This window comes from Leopardus geoffroyi, chromosome B4, assembly GCF_018350155.1.
Source record: "Leopardus geoffroyi isolate Oge1 chromosome B4, O.geoffroyi_Oge1_pat1.0, whole genome shotgun sequence".
NCBI classification, from domain to species: domain Eukaryota; kingdom Metazoa; phylum Chordata; class Mammalia; order Carnivora; family Felidae; genus Leopardus; species Leopardus geoffroyi.
In genome coordinates, this window is record NC_059341.1 from 135,045,008 (window position 1) to 135,058,943 (window position 13,936).

A 13,936-nucleotide genomic window follows, 5' to 3' on the forward strand; every position below is an offset into this window, starting at 1 on the left:
GTGATTGGCCCGCGGCTCTGGGAGGCGGCCAATGACTGCGCTCGGGTAGAGCCGCGAGGCCAATATGGCTTCCTGTACCTGGTGACGGTTGAAGAAACGGTGTTAGGTCTCATGGAGAAGACCCGGGGCGTCGAGGTGAGAGGGAGAGGATTTCTCGCGACTGGGAAAGGGAACCCCGAGAGCCTCGCACGGGCGACCGTTCTTTAGGCCTTTTAGCGACGCCTGGAGGGTGGAGAGTGGAAGGATGGATAAACTGAGGTAGTTAGGCTGAGCAGGCGATTGGCGTGGCCTTTGGCCCCCACACTGCTGGGGCCCACGTCCGGCGAGTGGTTGAGGGCGGAACTGCCTCCCCGGCCTGGGGGAAAAGGGAACTGAGTCCAGGACCTCCAAGTTCCTGAATGTTCTTCGTCCTCCCTCTCTCGGGGTCGTCTCTTTAGGGATTAGGAGGCCCGTCACCTCCTGTGGGGACGTGAAGGGCTTGAAAGTTTAATAAAAACTCCGCGCCTGCAGCGTTCACGTGCATGATCTCCTAGTGTACTCAACAACAATCCTGTGTTACTGTTTCGTTGTTAGGGTTAAAGTAGCCGAGGCTTATAGACAGGTGGTGACTCCCCAGGAAGACCACACAGCTGGCAAGTGAAGGACATGGGCACTCAGTCCGTCTGTCCGGCTCCGAAACTTCCCCGGCTCTCCTCCAACCTGTAACCCACGCTCCCTTGAATCCTTTGGCTTCTGGTCACCTCCTATTTAAATGCGGCCTCTTTTCTAGTACGTTGGCGTGTGTAGTTGTAAACCCAGAACGGAATAGCCCAAAACTTCTATAAGGGTGAAGGAGAATAAGAATAATAGCTCGCGCTTGTAGAGCTGTCACTACCAGCTGGAAACAGAACTAGGCTTTGCATATGTCAGTCTTCACACCAGCCCTCTAAAGAAGGCGTATTGTCGCCGTTGCCCTGATGAAGAAACCGAGAGCAGCGAGGTTCAATATCTTGCACGCAGTCACAGAGACGGGTAGAGACGGGATCCAAACCCAGGCAGATCTGGTTTTTGAAGGCCCGTGCTTTTAGCCAGTAATGATGGCCAACGCGTATTGACCACTTGCTACTTGTAAGCTGTTTGGAGTGCTGTACTTGTCTTCCCCCTATTTCTCCCGCAAAGCTTCTGAAAGAGGTGGTGTTATCCTCATTTACAGGTGTGGGAACTGATGCACTGAGGGATTCACTTGCTGCAGATCATACAGGTAGTAGTCAGCAGTAGAGACAGCATTTGAGCCCTACGACCTCTTCTACTACATGCCAGTCAGGTTGATATGCAGGATCTTATTTACATTTCGCATCCTGTCCGCCAACTACGTTTCTTATTTCATAGATGAGAAAATTGAGGCCCACAGAGGTTAAATGACTTGCCCAAGGACCCACAGCTAGAGAGGATCGGAGTCCAGAGCTATGGTACATACCACGGTGCTAAGACTAGCGTGTCATCTGCTTCCCAATTCCTCCATAAGGCAGTCTGCATCCCAGATTAACTTTTCTATGGCTGAAATGGTTTCTGAATTGAGATTATTTTGGTGTACATATGCTGAAGGGGGAAGAGTGATTTTCCAATATACGTCTTCCCCAGGAAGTCTTTACGAGATAATTTGGAGTATTTTCACATCATTGTATTCTATTTGAATCATGTTAAAAGGTCATCATTTACGAATCCACAGGAGGAGCTTGGTAAATTCCTAATTCGTACTTTCTGTCTCCTTAAGCTATTCTGATGAGTTGCGGTTAAGAATTGTACAAACAAGAGTAAGGAGCCTGGTGTTTGCTAAAGGGGTATTTGATTCTGCCTGCCACTTGGCTCAGAGGTGTTGACCAAGAACTGGAAAAGGGAGCTGAGAGCCCACCTGCAGCCTCCCTCTGCATACACTAAGTCAGACCTGATTTCTCCTGCCTGGTTTGTATCTTTCATTAGGAAGCTCCATCTTCAGAACCTATGGAGGAGGAAGAGGAAGAGGAGGACGATTTGGAGCTCTTTGGTGGCTATGACAGTTTCCGGAGCTATAACAGCAGTGCGGGCAGCGAGAGCAGCTCCTATCTGGAGGAGTCAAGTGAAGCAGAAAATGAGGATCGGGAAGCAGGGGAGCTGCCCACCTCTCCCCTGCATTTGCTCAGCCCTGGGACTCCCCGCTCCTTGGATGGCAGTGGTTCTGAGCCAGGTGCTTTGAGAGTGTCCCCTGGAGATGGGGAGGTTTCAGGAGGCTATGGAGGAAGGGAGGGTGGGGGGGACATAGGCCATGTGGGCAGAGCCATCCAGGTGTAAGGAGCCGTTTGCTCTGATGTCTGAGGGCCTGTGACAGAGACACAAGTACCCCAAGTAGCCCCAAAGGGTATTTCCTCTGCTGCAGTCTGATTTCAAATTGCAATTTCCTTTGTTCTTTCCTACAACTATATTTATTTGGAACATATTAGATGCCAGTCATTAAGGTGCTTTTACATTTGGGTGAGTAGCTGGTTGATTTTTAAACCTGGATGTTGAGAAGAACACCTAAAATGTTCTGATTACTATCTGGGGAAGGTCAAGGAATAGCTTGTGGGTTGGATGTGAGGTGTGGGGGGAATACAGAATCCAGTGACCCCCGAGGGAGAGGATTACTGATGACAGTTCCCATGGATCATCTGGAAGCTAGTTACCTTCTGAGCTGTGATGCTCGGACAGATGCTTGGACCCCTGTGTCAGGGCCTCCAGTGTGTGGACTGCCTGTGAAGACAGGCTAGATGTCTGTGAGGATAGTCCTGTCCCTTGGTGCCTGAACTCTAATACTCTGCCACTTGACTCTTCTTTTCTACCAGTCTTCTCCCACCCCCACCCCTGCCTTTATTTATTTATTTATTTATTTATTTATTTATTTATTTATTTATTTATTTATTTTTTTTTTCCCCCCCTTCTGTCTTCTTCCAGCCATTCTCTTAGAATCTTAGAACTTTGGAACTAGAAAGAACCATTAGAGACTGTGGAGTTCAGGTGTTCTCTAGCCTGGCTGTACATTAGGATCACCTGGGGAGGTTTTAACAGACTACAGATGCCTTTGTCCCACCGCAGACCAGTTAATTAGAATCTCAGGCTGGGTATTTTTAAAGCTACTCAGGTGATTCTAATATGATGTCAGGCGTGAAACATTGATCTAGCTCAGTGTCTGTATAGATGAGAAGAAAAGATACCCACAGAAGTTAATGGCATTTTAGCTTCTCATTTTCTTCTTTACAAACTTTCCAATACTCACCTGTTGCCCTGTGGATTTGCCTTAGCTCCACTGTTGACATATAACCGAGGGATGCCAGGCAGCTTACCTCAGGCAAACCAGATTCGGTTGTATACAAACCTTGTCCTCCTGTTCCAGGCCTGTCAGTCTGAGTGGGGGCTTGGATTCACCTGGTTAATGTGCTGTTCGGGTTTTGAAGGGCCCATCATTTTGTTTGATCTGGGGTGACCGTATCAGGTGGGTCACGTGCTAAGTTCTCTTCCCAGCTGTCTGTGAGATGTGTGGTATCGTGGGTACAAGGGAAGCCTTCTTCTCCAAGACTAAGAGATTCTGCAGCGTCTCCTGTTCTAGGAGCTACTCCTCCAACTCCAAGAAAGCCAGTATCTTGGCCAGATTACAGGTAAGAGGCAGTTACTTGGAAGACGTTTCCTGGGGCCCTGGGAGCTGAGACAGGAACACCCACCTGGCTGATGGCAAAGGGGCCAAGAGAGCTTTGGAAGGAGTTTGCTTGTGGCTGTCTGAGGTTGTCAATTTCCTGCTATTTATTATGCTCTCAAAATTTAGCCTGCAGGGGAATCAATTTGTAAATTACACACTAATAGAGGTGCCCTTCAATCCCCACCTTCCCCTGCCCCCAGGAGTCTAATGCCTTTAGTAAGTTTTAAAGAAAAGAAGAGCCTTGGGGGAGTCTGGTGCCCTTTGGTCTTTGCCTCATACTTTTTTTTTTTTTTTTTTTGAAGTTTGTTTATTTTGAGAAAGCTAGGACATGAGCAGGGGAGGGGGAGAGACCTCATGAATGGTGAGATCCTGAGGTGAGCCAAAATCAAGAGTCAGATGCTTAACCAGCTGAGCTACGCAGGTGCCCCTGCCCCATACCTTTATAAATGCTCTGAAAGGAAATTAGGAGACAGGCATACATTTACCAGCCACGGTGGGTTTAGGAAGTTGATGCCTGGTCTCTGATTCCATGTCATAGGCAGCCACCTAGAAAGTCTTACTAATCTTTAGGTAATTATTGACATTCATAGAAGTTTTATAAATGGAAGGATTCTTTTTTTTTTTCAACGTTTATTTTTATTTTTGGGACAGAGAGAGACAGAGCATGAACGGGGGAGGGGCAGAGAGAGAGGGAGACACAGAATCAGAAACAGGCTCCAGGCTCTGAGCCATCAGCCCAGAGCCCGACGCGGGGCTCGAACTCACGGACCGCGAGACCGTGACCTGGCTGAAGTCGGACGCTTAACCGACTGCGCCACCCAGGCGCCCCTAAATGGAAGGATTCTTAAAGAGATGTGTTGTCTCACCCACACATTAGTTGAGAAGTGTGCTGAGGTTCAGAGAGGAAGAGGGACTTACCTAAGGTGGTTCTGTTGGGGGAGCAGCAGAACTGGGACTGGAATGTGCTCTCAGGCGCCTAACGTTGTGTTGTGTCCTGGTAACTATGGCCACCGTCCATGACACCGGTTCTCATACCTTGCCTGCACGTTGGGATCACCTGGAGAGTGTTTAAAATATTAATGTTTGGTGCAACTTTTGATCTCGGGGTCATGAGTTCAAGCCCCACATTGGGTGTAGAGATTACTAAAAAAAAAAATAAATAAGCTTTAAAAGAAGTAGTAACAAAATATTGATGCTTGGTCTTACTCCCAAAGATCCTCATTTAATTGGGATGGAGTGTGGCCTGGACACATGGGCTTTATTATTATTATTATTGTTGTTGTTGTTGTTGTTGTTGTTGTTTTAAGTAATCTGCACCCAACATGGGGCTCTAATTCCTAACCCTGAGATAAGAGTCTCATGCACTGCCTCTACCACCCTAGCCAGCCAGGTGCCCCCTGGACATAGGGGCTTTAAAGAGCCCCACCCAGGTAATTGTCATGTGCAGCAAAGTTTGAGACCCACTGCTCTGACATTTATTGACAGTCACAGTAGACCATGTCTCCTGCTTTGTGCTTCTGTATACTTTATCTCTCACTTTTGTGCATAACCGTTGTTGTTTCCCTCACTGTGTAGATTTTAGTTAGGGCATAGAAAAATCTCTCTCCTCAGTGACCTAATAAATAGTATTGTTAATAGCTACAATTCAGGGATACTTGCCAACTGAATCCAACCAACCAATGCTCTCTTAAAAATGAATTTTTAAAGTTTCCTATTTTATTTTTTTAAGATTTTTTTTCCCCAGAGAAATCCCTACACCAAACATGGGGCTTGAACTCACAACTCCAAGATCAAGAGTTGCATGCTGTACTTGCTGAGCCAGCCAGATGCCCCTTAAATTCCTATTTTATTTTATTTTTTATTATTTTTTTAAAAATTCCTATTTTATTATTATTTTTTAACGTTTATTTATTTTTGAGAGACAGAGTGCGAGCGGGGTAGGGGCAGAGAAAAGGAGACAGAATCTGAGGCAGGCTCCACACTGCCAGCACAGAGTAGAAGTCAGACGTTTAACGGACTGAGCCACCCAGGTGCCCCTATTAATCTTTTTTTTAATGTTTATTTATTTTGAGCAAGCAGGGGGAGGGGCAGAGGGAGAGGGAGAGAGAATCCCAAGCAGGCTCCTAGCATGGGGCTCAGTCTCACAAACCGTGAGATCATGACCTGAGCTGAAATCAAGTGTCAGATACTTAACCGACTGAGCCACAAAGGTGCCCCTTAAATTCCTATTTTAAAGGCTCAAAAGGGGCGCCCAGGTGGCTCAGTCGGTTAAGTGTCCGACTTAAGTTCAGGTCATGATCTCGCGGTTCGTGAGTTCAAGCCCTGCGTCGGGCCCTGTGCTGACAGCTCAGAGCCTGGAGCCTGATTTGGATTCTGTGTCTCCCTCTGTCTCTGCCCCACCCCTGCTTGCGCTCTGTCTCTCTCTGTCTCTCAAAAATGAATAAACGTTAAAAAAAATTTTTTTAAAGGCTCAAAAATTTTTAGTAACTTACTCAAAGAAGTTACAGATTGAAGAGCCAGGACTTTTCCCCAGGTCTGTGTAAACTCACGTTTTTATTTCACTGATTTTTTAAAATAAATTCTCTGGGCCTTTCTGATCAGTGCTTAAGTTACCAGCTGTAGACTAGATTAGTGGCCTTTCACTCTTGGGGAGGCCCCGTGGAGCATCTGATGAAAGCCACAGACCTGCTCTAGAACATTCCCATATGTGTACAAAATGTTGCCTCCTAGACCTCTGTGAAGCCCACTGTCTGCCATAAATCTGTGGGAGCACCTGATGAAGGAGATGGCTGAGAGTTGAAGCCACTGGGAAAAGTCCCTGGAGGAAACAAAGGCTTAAAAGACAGAAAAGATACAAGTGTCCCTCCCTGCCCTGTAGCTCCAAGTGACCTATCCCTCCGCATTTGAACAATAGCTAAGCACTTACTGAATGCCAGGCATCAGACAGTAACTCACATCCTTGCAGCCCCCCTTTGAGCCAAGCATTGTTATTGTTATGCACTTGATTTACAAATGAAGGAACTGAAGAGGTTGAGGGACTGAATCCCAGGATTTAAACCCAGACCTTCCAGATCCAGCGCTCCTTTCTCAGCCATTAGGCTACCCACGTGCTCTCCTCCCTCCAGGGAAAACCACCTACCAAGAAAGCCAAAGTCCTCCACAAGGCGGCCTGGTCTGCCAAAATTGGAGCCTTCCTCCACTCCCAAGGGACAGGACAGCTGGCAGATGGGACGCCAACTGGGCAAGATGGTAAGACAGCAGAACACTGGTGCTCAGAAGCTGCCAAGGGGTTAGGAATGGGGTGCCAGGCCTGGGCTGGCCCTGCCTAGGAGCTGGGAATGGGAAAAAAGGACAGCTACAGAGTGTCCTGCCCCAGGCTCACTGTGGACTGCCATATTCCCTATTTGGTAGGGATTGTGCAAATTACCCCAGAAGATCCCTTTAGTCACTTCTGAAGTACTAGGACCCCTACTCTTGATAGGTCAGAAACCCAGAATTTGCTGCTTTTCTTTTGTATCGCTCTTAGCCCTGTGGCTTCTGTGTCCCATGGGCAGTGGAGACCCCTGTCTGGTTTGGAGAGGGGTGGCGGGATAAGGAAAGTAACCTTCTGAGTGTGCGCAGCAGTTTCTAAGCGTGCAGGCAATAAGCAACTCTGCTCTAGGTGGTCTGTTTTTGGCTGTAGCTGAGCTCTAGACGCACAAGGGTTGGAGGGGCCTAAGTGTGTGCCCCTCCCATCCATTCCAATCGACTGTGACCAATGAGATGTTGAGGGAGGTCTAAAGAATTTAAGCCCAAAGGCCTTTGAATTTCCTTGTCTTTTCCGGGGAAGAAAGATCAGACATTTCCCCCTGAATGCTTCCTCTACTCCTGAGAGTCTGTCACCCTTTGGATAAGGTCCAGGCCTGTTCTGATGGCCACCAGTGGGGCAGGTATGGGGCTGCCTGGGTGGGGAAGGACCTGCTTCTATGGCTCCTGGGCATCAGGTTCCAACTCTTCTCTTTCTGCTCTGCAGCGCTGGTCTTGGGTTTCGACTGGGGGAAGTTCCTGAAGGATCACAGTTACAAAGCTGCTCCTGTCAGCTGTTTTAAGCATGTGAGTGTCCTGGAGATGGGGGGCAGGGGAGCAAGCCGGGAACTCGGGTGCTCGCCACCTGTCTCACCCGCCAGCCTCATAAGCGTTCCAAGCCGGGCACTGGCACCAGAGAGCGAACAGTGATGAGGTCTGGGTGGGCGCAGTCCAACTTTGCCACTTGCTCCGGTTTCCCTTTCTGTCCACCTTTTTTTCAGAGTCCTCCCACAAACCCTCACTGAGGCCTTCTAGCACTGCGCTGCCTCTCTGAGGTCCTCACTCTGCTTGTTTACGTACTGGAGCTTCGTGCTAGAAATCCTTGCCTTCTTTTTTCCCCTGTGTTCGTGTTTTCCCATTGAAAGCTTGGTGCTTCTAGACTGCCCTGAGCCCCCAGGTTCCTGGGAGGCAGATGTGGATGCCTCCTGGAGCCCATTTCAGCACAGAGAAGCCCCAGAAGAGTGAGGCCAGGAGGAGGGGTGGGGTGCTAGGCCTGGAGTGGAAGCGCAGGCAGCACGTGCAGCCTGTGGTAGCCTGCGGGCCAGGGAGCCGCCTAGAGCCACGCTCTCCTTTGGCCTTTCAAGCCAGTTTGCTAACACCCAGGAAGTCAAGGAGGAGGCCTCTTGACTCGTGGAGTCGTCTGACCAGAGTCACATCCTAGCAGCTCCTGGACTCCCGGTGGAGTGCCGTGGACATGGGACAGTGGGAAAGTCTCACTCTAGTCTCACTCTAGTCCCATGCTAGTCTCACTCTAGTCCAAGGCTCACACCTTCCTTAGTAGGAAGCTCTTTTGCCCTGAGTTTTCACTGCAGGGGAATTCTGTCACAATTGCACTCAACACACTGGATTCGATAAGCTCTGCCAGGCCGGCCCGTTTGTGCCTGGGTAGCATAACGGTTTCTAGATTCTGTGACAGACCCATTCTCTGGCCATAGAGGTAGACTGGGATACCCCGAATGGCGTAAGCCAGGGCTGAGAATGAAAAAACGGTGAATTTTTCCAAAGGAGAATCAAGGTGCTCTTGGTTCAAAGTGAGGTTTAGATATCAGGGAAAAGCCAGCAAAAATGGCCCGCTGCTGATGGAGAGCATCTGAAGAGGAGAAGACGGGTTGGAGAGGTAGAAAAAGAATGTGCCAGAAATAGTGTGTGAGTAGACCACTGTGAGAGCCGGCGTGGTGATAGCTGAGACACTACTGGCCAGGCTTGAGTGAGGATTGAAAGAGGTGGTATTTGTGCCAAGGACAGTGCCTCGCTGGCACTGCAATGTGGCGAGCGCTAGGAGGTGTCATCACTGGCACACAAACTGTCACAGGTGTGCTATGCCCAGGATGATACAGTGAGGAGGCGGTCCTGTAAAGATCAGTACTTGGGGATGACTCTGGATGTGTGACCACTGCACCGGCCCTCCCCTCCCATCGCCCCCACCCCATGCCCTGAATCAGCTTTTTGAGGACAGTGGACTCGTTTTGCTCATCTCTTCATCCCTAGTCCCATGCCTGGCTTGGAGTGACAGTGAGTGATGTGAGAAGTTGAGGGGCAGAGAAGACCACAATGACTCATGAGGCCAGCCACTCTTCCCTGTCTGCTCAGGCAGCTCACTGTCCCCCCCCCCCCCCCCCCGAATGCTCTTGTGCCCACACAGGTCCCACTGTATGACCAGTGGGAGGACGTGATGAAGGGAATGAAGGTGGAGGTGCTCAATAGTGACGCTGTGCTCCCCAGCCGGGTGTACTGGATTGCCTCTGTCATTCAGGCCGCAGGTGGGTATTCCTCTGGCCAAGGCAGGGTCTGAGTTTGAAGACTGACATCCCCATACGGTGGGGGGGGCAGTGTTGCAAGCAGAGGTTGGCTGCATCAAACACAAAGCCCACCCACTGGAGTTTCTGCCTCCCTTCTTGGCTTCCAGGAGGCCACAAAGCATGGCAAGTTTAGAAACTCCCCCTTTTAAGTTTTTTCCCAGGAACAATCAGGCTATAAAAAATTAACTCTCATGCGGTGCCATACTGCTTTCCCAGGACATGACATGGGTTTGTTTTGGCTGTGACCGTTGTGGACAACAGGGACCCCACTTGCCTGGAAGGAGTTCTTGGAATAGGAGTCAGTTTAGGCTGGAAAAGAGGGAAGGCCTGAGAATATACCTTTCCCCATCCCACCCTTCCTCATTGGTGCCCTTTCCTTCTTTCAGGGTACCGGGTGCTGCTCCGGTATGAGGGCTTTGAGAATGACGCCAGCCATGACTTCTGGTGCAACCTGGGAACAGTGGATGTCCACCCCATTGGCTGGTGTGCCATCAACAGCAAGATCCTGGTGCCCCCGCGGAGTGAGTTGATGAGAACGTTCCCTGTCCTGGTTCCTGCAGAGCCCATGGTAGAAGGGGGCACTTTTGTCTTAGGTTAGACCAGAGCAGAACTCACTTGCCAGCCTGTTTCCTGTCCTCCCCAGTTCCAGAGGCCCCGGGGCAGACAGGTGGTACAGCGGGTTTTAAACATGTGATTGCTGGCCTGAAGAGGCAGAAATCAGTTGCTCTGGCACCCCCTGTTGGCGGGAGTGTTGCCAGGCTTTGTAACGAGGATTCTGCTGTCTCCCCACAGCCATCCATGCCAAGTTCACCGACTGGAAGGGGTACCTCATGAAACGGTTGGTGGGCTCCAGGACGCTTCCTGTGGATTTCCATATCAAGGTCTGGCAGTGAGCCCTTGGGGTCTCCTAACTGATCTCCTTCCTGCCCCTCTCCCATTTTCTCTCTCCATGCTACTCACTGGAGTATTTTCCCAAAGACTCCCTTGCTTGACAGTTTTTAGCAGCTTCATGTTTCTTCTGTTGTTGTTGTTTTAATTTTTTCAATGTTTATTTACTTTTGGGAGAGAGAAAGACAGAGACGGAGTGTGAGCTGGGGAGGGGCAAAGAGAGACACACAGAATCTGAAGCAGGCTCCAGGCTCTGAGCTGTCAGCATAGAATCCGACGCGGGGCTTGAACCCATGAACCATGAGATCGTGACGTGAGCCAAAGTCGGACACTTTGAGCCACCCAAGCGCCCCACCAGCTTCCCGTTTCTCAAGGAAGGATGTTGGTTGCTCTCTCCCTTCCCAGTTTAGTGTCAGCCTCCTCACCAATCCCAATTGTGATCCAGCCACGTCAGTCATGTTGCTTTATCTCCTGTTTACTCCTCCAGATCCTTACCTTTGCTCATTTTCAAAGAGCATTCGTTGCATAGATTTTAAGTACATGGATACAAGGAACTGTGGGAATACAGACCCTGTATTTAGGACTCTCCAGTCTGGCAGAGGAAAAAAGTCAAGCACAGAAATAATTATATATGTGTGTGTGTGTGTGTGTGTGTGTGTGTGTGTGTGTGTATACATATATATACATATATATATTATTTCCATTTATATTTATATATATACATTTTTTAAGTTTAAGTCATCTCTACACCCAACGTGAGGCTCGAACTCACAACCCTGAGATCAGAAGTCACATGCTCTGTCGACTGACCCAGCCAGGCACCTCTAAGCACAGAAATAATTATAAATAGCCTTGAGTATGAACCGGAGGTGTGCCTCCAAATCATCGCTGTGGCTTTTGATTTTAATTTTTAAAAATTTAGTTCTTTAACTTAAAAAATCACACACATGGTAAAAATTCAAAGGGAGTACAGGATTCATGGTGGAGACTTAGTGTCTCCCACCTCTGTATGCCAGACCTCCTGTTGTGGGGCTCGCTCGCATAGGGGCTTGGGCTGCCTCTGAGGCTCCTGGTCGGTGCTCACAGGTGCATTTCCCACCTTGCTGTGGTAAGCTTCACAGCAGTGAGCAGGGGGACGCAGAACAGGTGCTGCCGTGACACATGGCTGAACTGGCCTTGTATCAAGGAAGTCTTCATGGAGAAAAGGCATTTGAATTCTACCCTGATGGGTAGGGTGTAGGTGGTATGGAAGCCAACAGCTGAAAATAGGGAAGGAATAGAAGTTGGGCCCATCTCATCCAAGGTACCAGACGCCTGGTGAAGAGGTTGCCACCGCCTGGCTGGTGGAGAGTGGGCCTTTGGTAAGGAACGGTTCCAGCAGCTCAAGGAAGCATTCGCTGGCTTTTTTCCTAAAGTAGAAATGAATTTTCCTTTATTTGATCTTGTTGGGTACCATCCATTTACTCTTTATTTCTCTGTATTTTGCTAATTTATATTTTCATATCCCCTTTCCAAAACCATAAGCTTTGTCTCCTCTGCTTCTCAGAATGCCTTGCATGGGTGATGGGTTCGGCATTTGAAATTCACTCAGCTGGCCTTTGTCTGAAGGCAAGGCAGATGATCGTGGGTGGTGCGGGCCACTAGTGTCATCAAGGTGGCCTGTTCTCTGCTCAAACTAAAATGAGCTTGATTTCTCAGTGGCAGAGCGTGGTTCCATGTGAACTGGTCAGCAAGCACATAGTGACTGGGTGTCACATACCCAATCCTGCAGTGGATACGGAAGCAGCTGCCTCTGAGGTTTGGCAGCAAGGAGGATAAAGGGGGTGGGTTTGTAAACGAATCCCTGATCCACATCCAGTCCAGTTCCGTGGATGCCCGCAATATGATAAGGGCTGGAGTACAATGTTTTGAATGAAATGCTGAGTACAGTGTCTTGAATGAAAGACCCACCAGCCAAGGCCAAGGGTGTGTACATGTGTTTGTCAGGCGAGAAAAAAACATTAACTGAGCACTAACTCTGTGCCTAGTTGTGTGCGTGGAGCCGAGGAGGTAGAAATGAATCCTACCAAACCCGACTTCTGCCCCTACTGGGCTCAAGTTCTGGGTGTCACTAACCAAAAGGGGCACCGAGGTGGTATTGGGCTGTGGGCTGCGCTGGGTGGGTGCAAAAGAAAGGAATGACGGGAAGGGCTAGGAGGGGGAGGTAACCCAGGGGACCCCAACCCAGGCCTCACCTGAGTCTCCTAAATGAGCCAGTCAGGCAGTCCGTCTGGGGGTGTTCCAGGCCTTGAGGGGAGGGCTGAAGGGTCTGTGGTGTAGGACTCCGTCCGCTTTTCCTGGTGGCTGCTTTGTGATCACTGAGGTGCTCCCCCTCCTGGTGGGCTTTGAAATTGCACTTCTCAGCCCGCACCAGGGCTAGGCTGGGTGGGGCTGGAAAAGCCCTATGGAGTTCACTGGTCCCATTTCCCTGCCCCAGGCAGGCCAGCATCAAAGTCACAGTGAACCAAGAGAATCTCCTACCCCTTATCCGTGGCCTGCCATCAGGGCACTAAGGACAGCTTGTGGGTATTTTGGTCCCCATCCCTTGCTGGGTCAGAGTAGGAAAGCCGTTCAGAACAGCAGCCCAGGGAGTTCAGAGCTATAATTTGACATTTGGAGACACAGGGCTCTGGACACGAGTGTAGTATGTGCCATCTGCCCAGAGGTGGCAGGAAGTGGGAAAGAGCACAAGTCTGGACCCTAGGACCGTTGTAAGGCTCAGCTATGGCACCAATGGCTCTGGGTAAGTGCGGCTAAGTCACCTGAGCTCTCTGGGGTACCCGTTGCCTTAGTCTGAAATGGATCTCGTAATTGCCATCATATTGACTGACTGGCCTCTTGGTGCATATGTTGTAAGCTGTGTGCTGCTCCTCGGTATCATTCTGGGGAATTAGGGTTCCAACTGGCATTCCCGTCCCACGAGGGTTGAACTTGGTGGGAAGGGAAGGCTCATCTGGTCACTTCCTTGACTTAGTGTTGAGTGTGGTTTTCACACACCTTCCCTGATCTCTGGTTACTTTTAAGAGACAGGTGAGGGTGGGGGGGAGGGTCCCCAAGACCATAGCAGGCCTGTGTTCTGATGTTGCAGATGGTGGAGAGCATGAAGTACCCTTTTCGGCAAGGCATGCGGCTGGAGGTGGTGGACAAGGCCCAGGTGTCACGGACCCGCATGGCCGTTGTGGACACAGTAATTGGGGGTCGCCTTCGGCTCCTCTATGAGGATGGCGACAGTGATGACGACTTCTGGTGCCACATGTGGAGCCCCCTGATCCACCCAGTGGGTTGGTCACGGCGCGTTGGCCATGGCATCAAGCTTTCAGGTTAGCAGAGCCCCAGGCCAGCGTGACACGGGTTCTGCTGCCCCAGGTCCTAGGTAGGAGCATCTCTATACCCCACAACAGTCCTCTGTGCTAGAGGTGAGCATTTCTATCATGTAGTTGGTGATAACAAGGTCCAGAGA

At 49.8% G+C, this 13,936-nt stretch overlaps 1 protein-coding gene across 2 annotated transcripts in view; it reads left to right on the plus strand.

The window, feature by feature from the left end:
* Positions 1 to 13,936, plus strand: part of L3MBTL2 (L3MBTL histone methyl-lysine binding protein 2) — a 20,563-nt gene continuing 6,627 nt past the window's right edge. For both annotated transcript variants that reach the window (XM_045462786.1, XM_045462787.1), the window contains exons 1-9: positions 1 to 135; positions 1,960 to 2,203; positions 3,514 to 3,647; positions 6,811 to 6,934; positions 7,698 to 7,777; positions 9,393 to 9,510; positions 9,936 to 10,070; positions 10,342 to 10,430; positions 13,565 to 13,796. In XM_045462786.1, the coding sequence (XP_045318742.1) occupies positions 112 to 135; positions 1,960 to 2,203; positions 3,514 to 3,647; positions 6,811 to 6,934; positions 7,698 to 7,777; positions 9,393 to 9,510; positions 9,936 to 10,070; positions 10,342 to 10,430; positions 13,565 to 13,796 (1,180 nt within the window). In that variant the 5' untranslated portion in view covers positions 1 to 111. The remainder of the gene's footprint in view (positions 136 to 1,959; positions 2,204 to 3,513; positions 3,648 to 6,810; positions 6,935 to 7,697; positions 7,778 to 9,392; positions 9,511 to 9,935; positions 10,071 to 10,341; positions 10,431 to 13,564; positions 13,797 to 13,936) is intronic.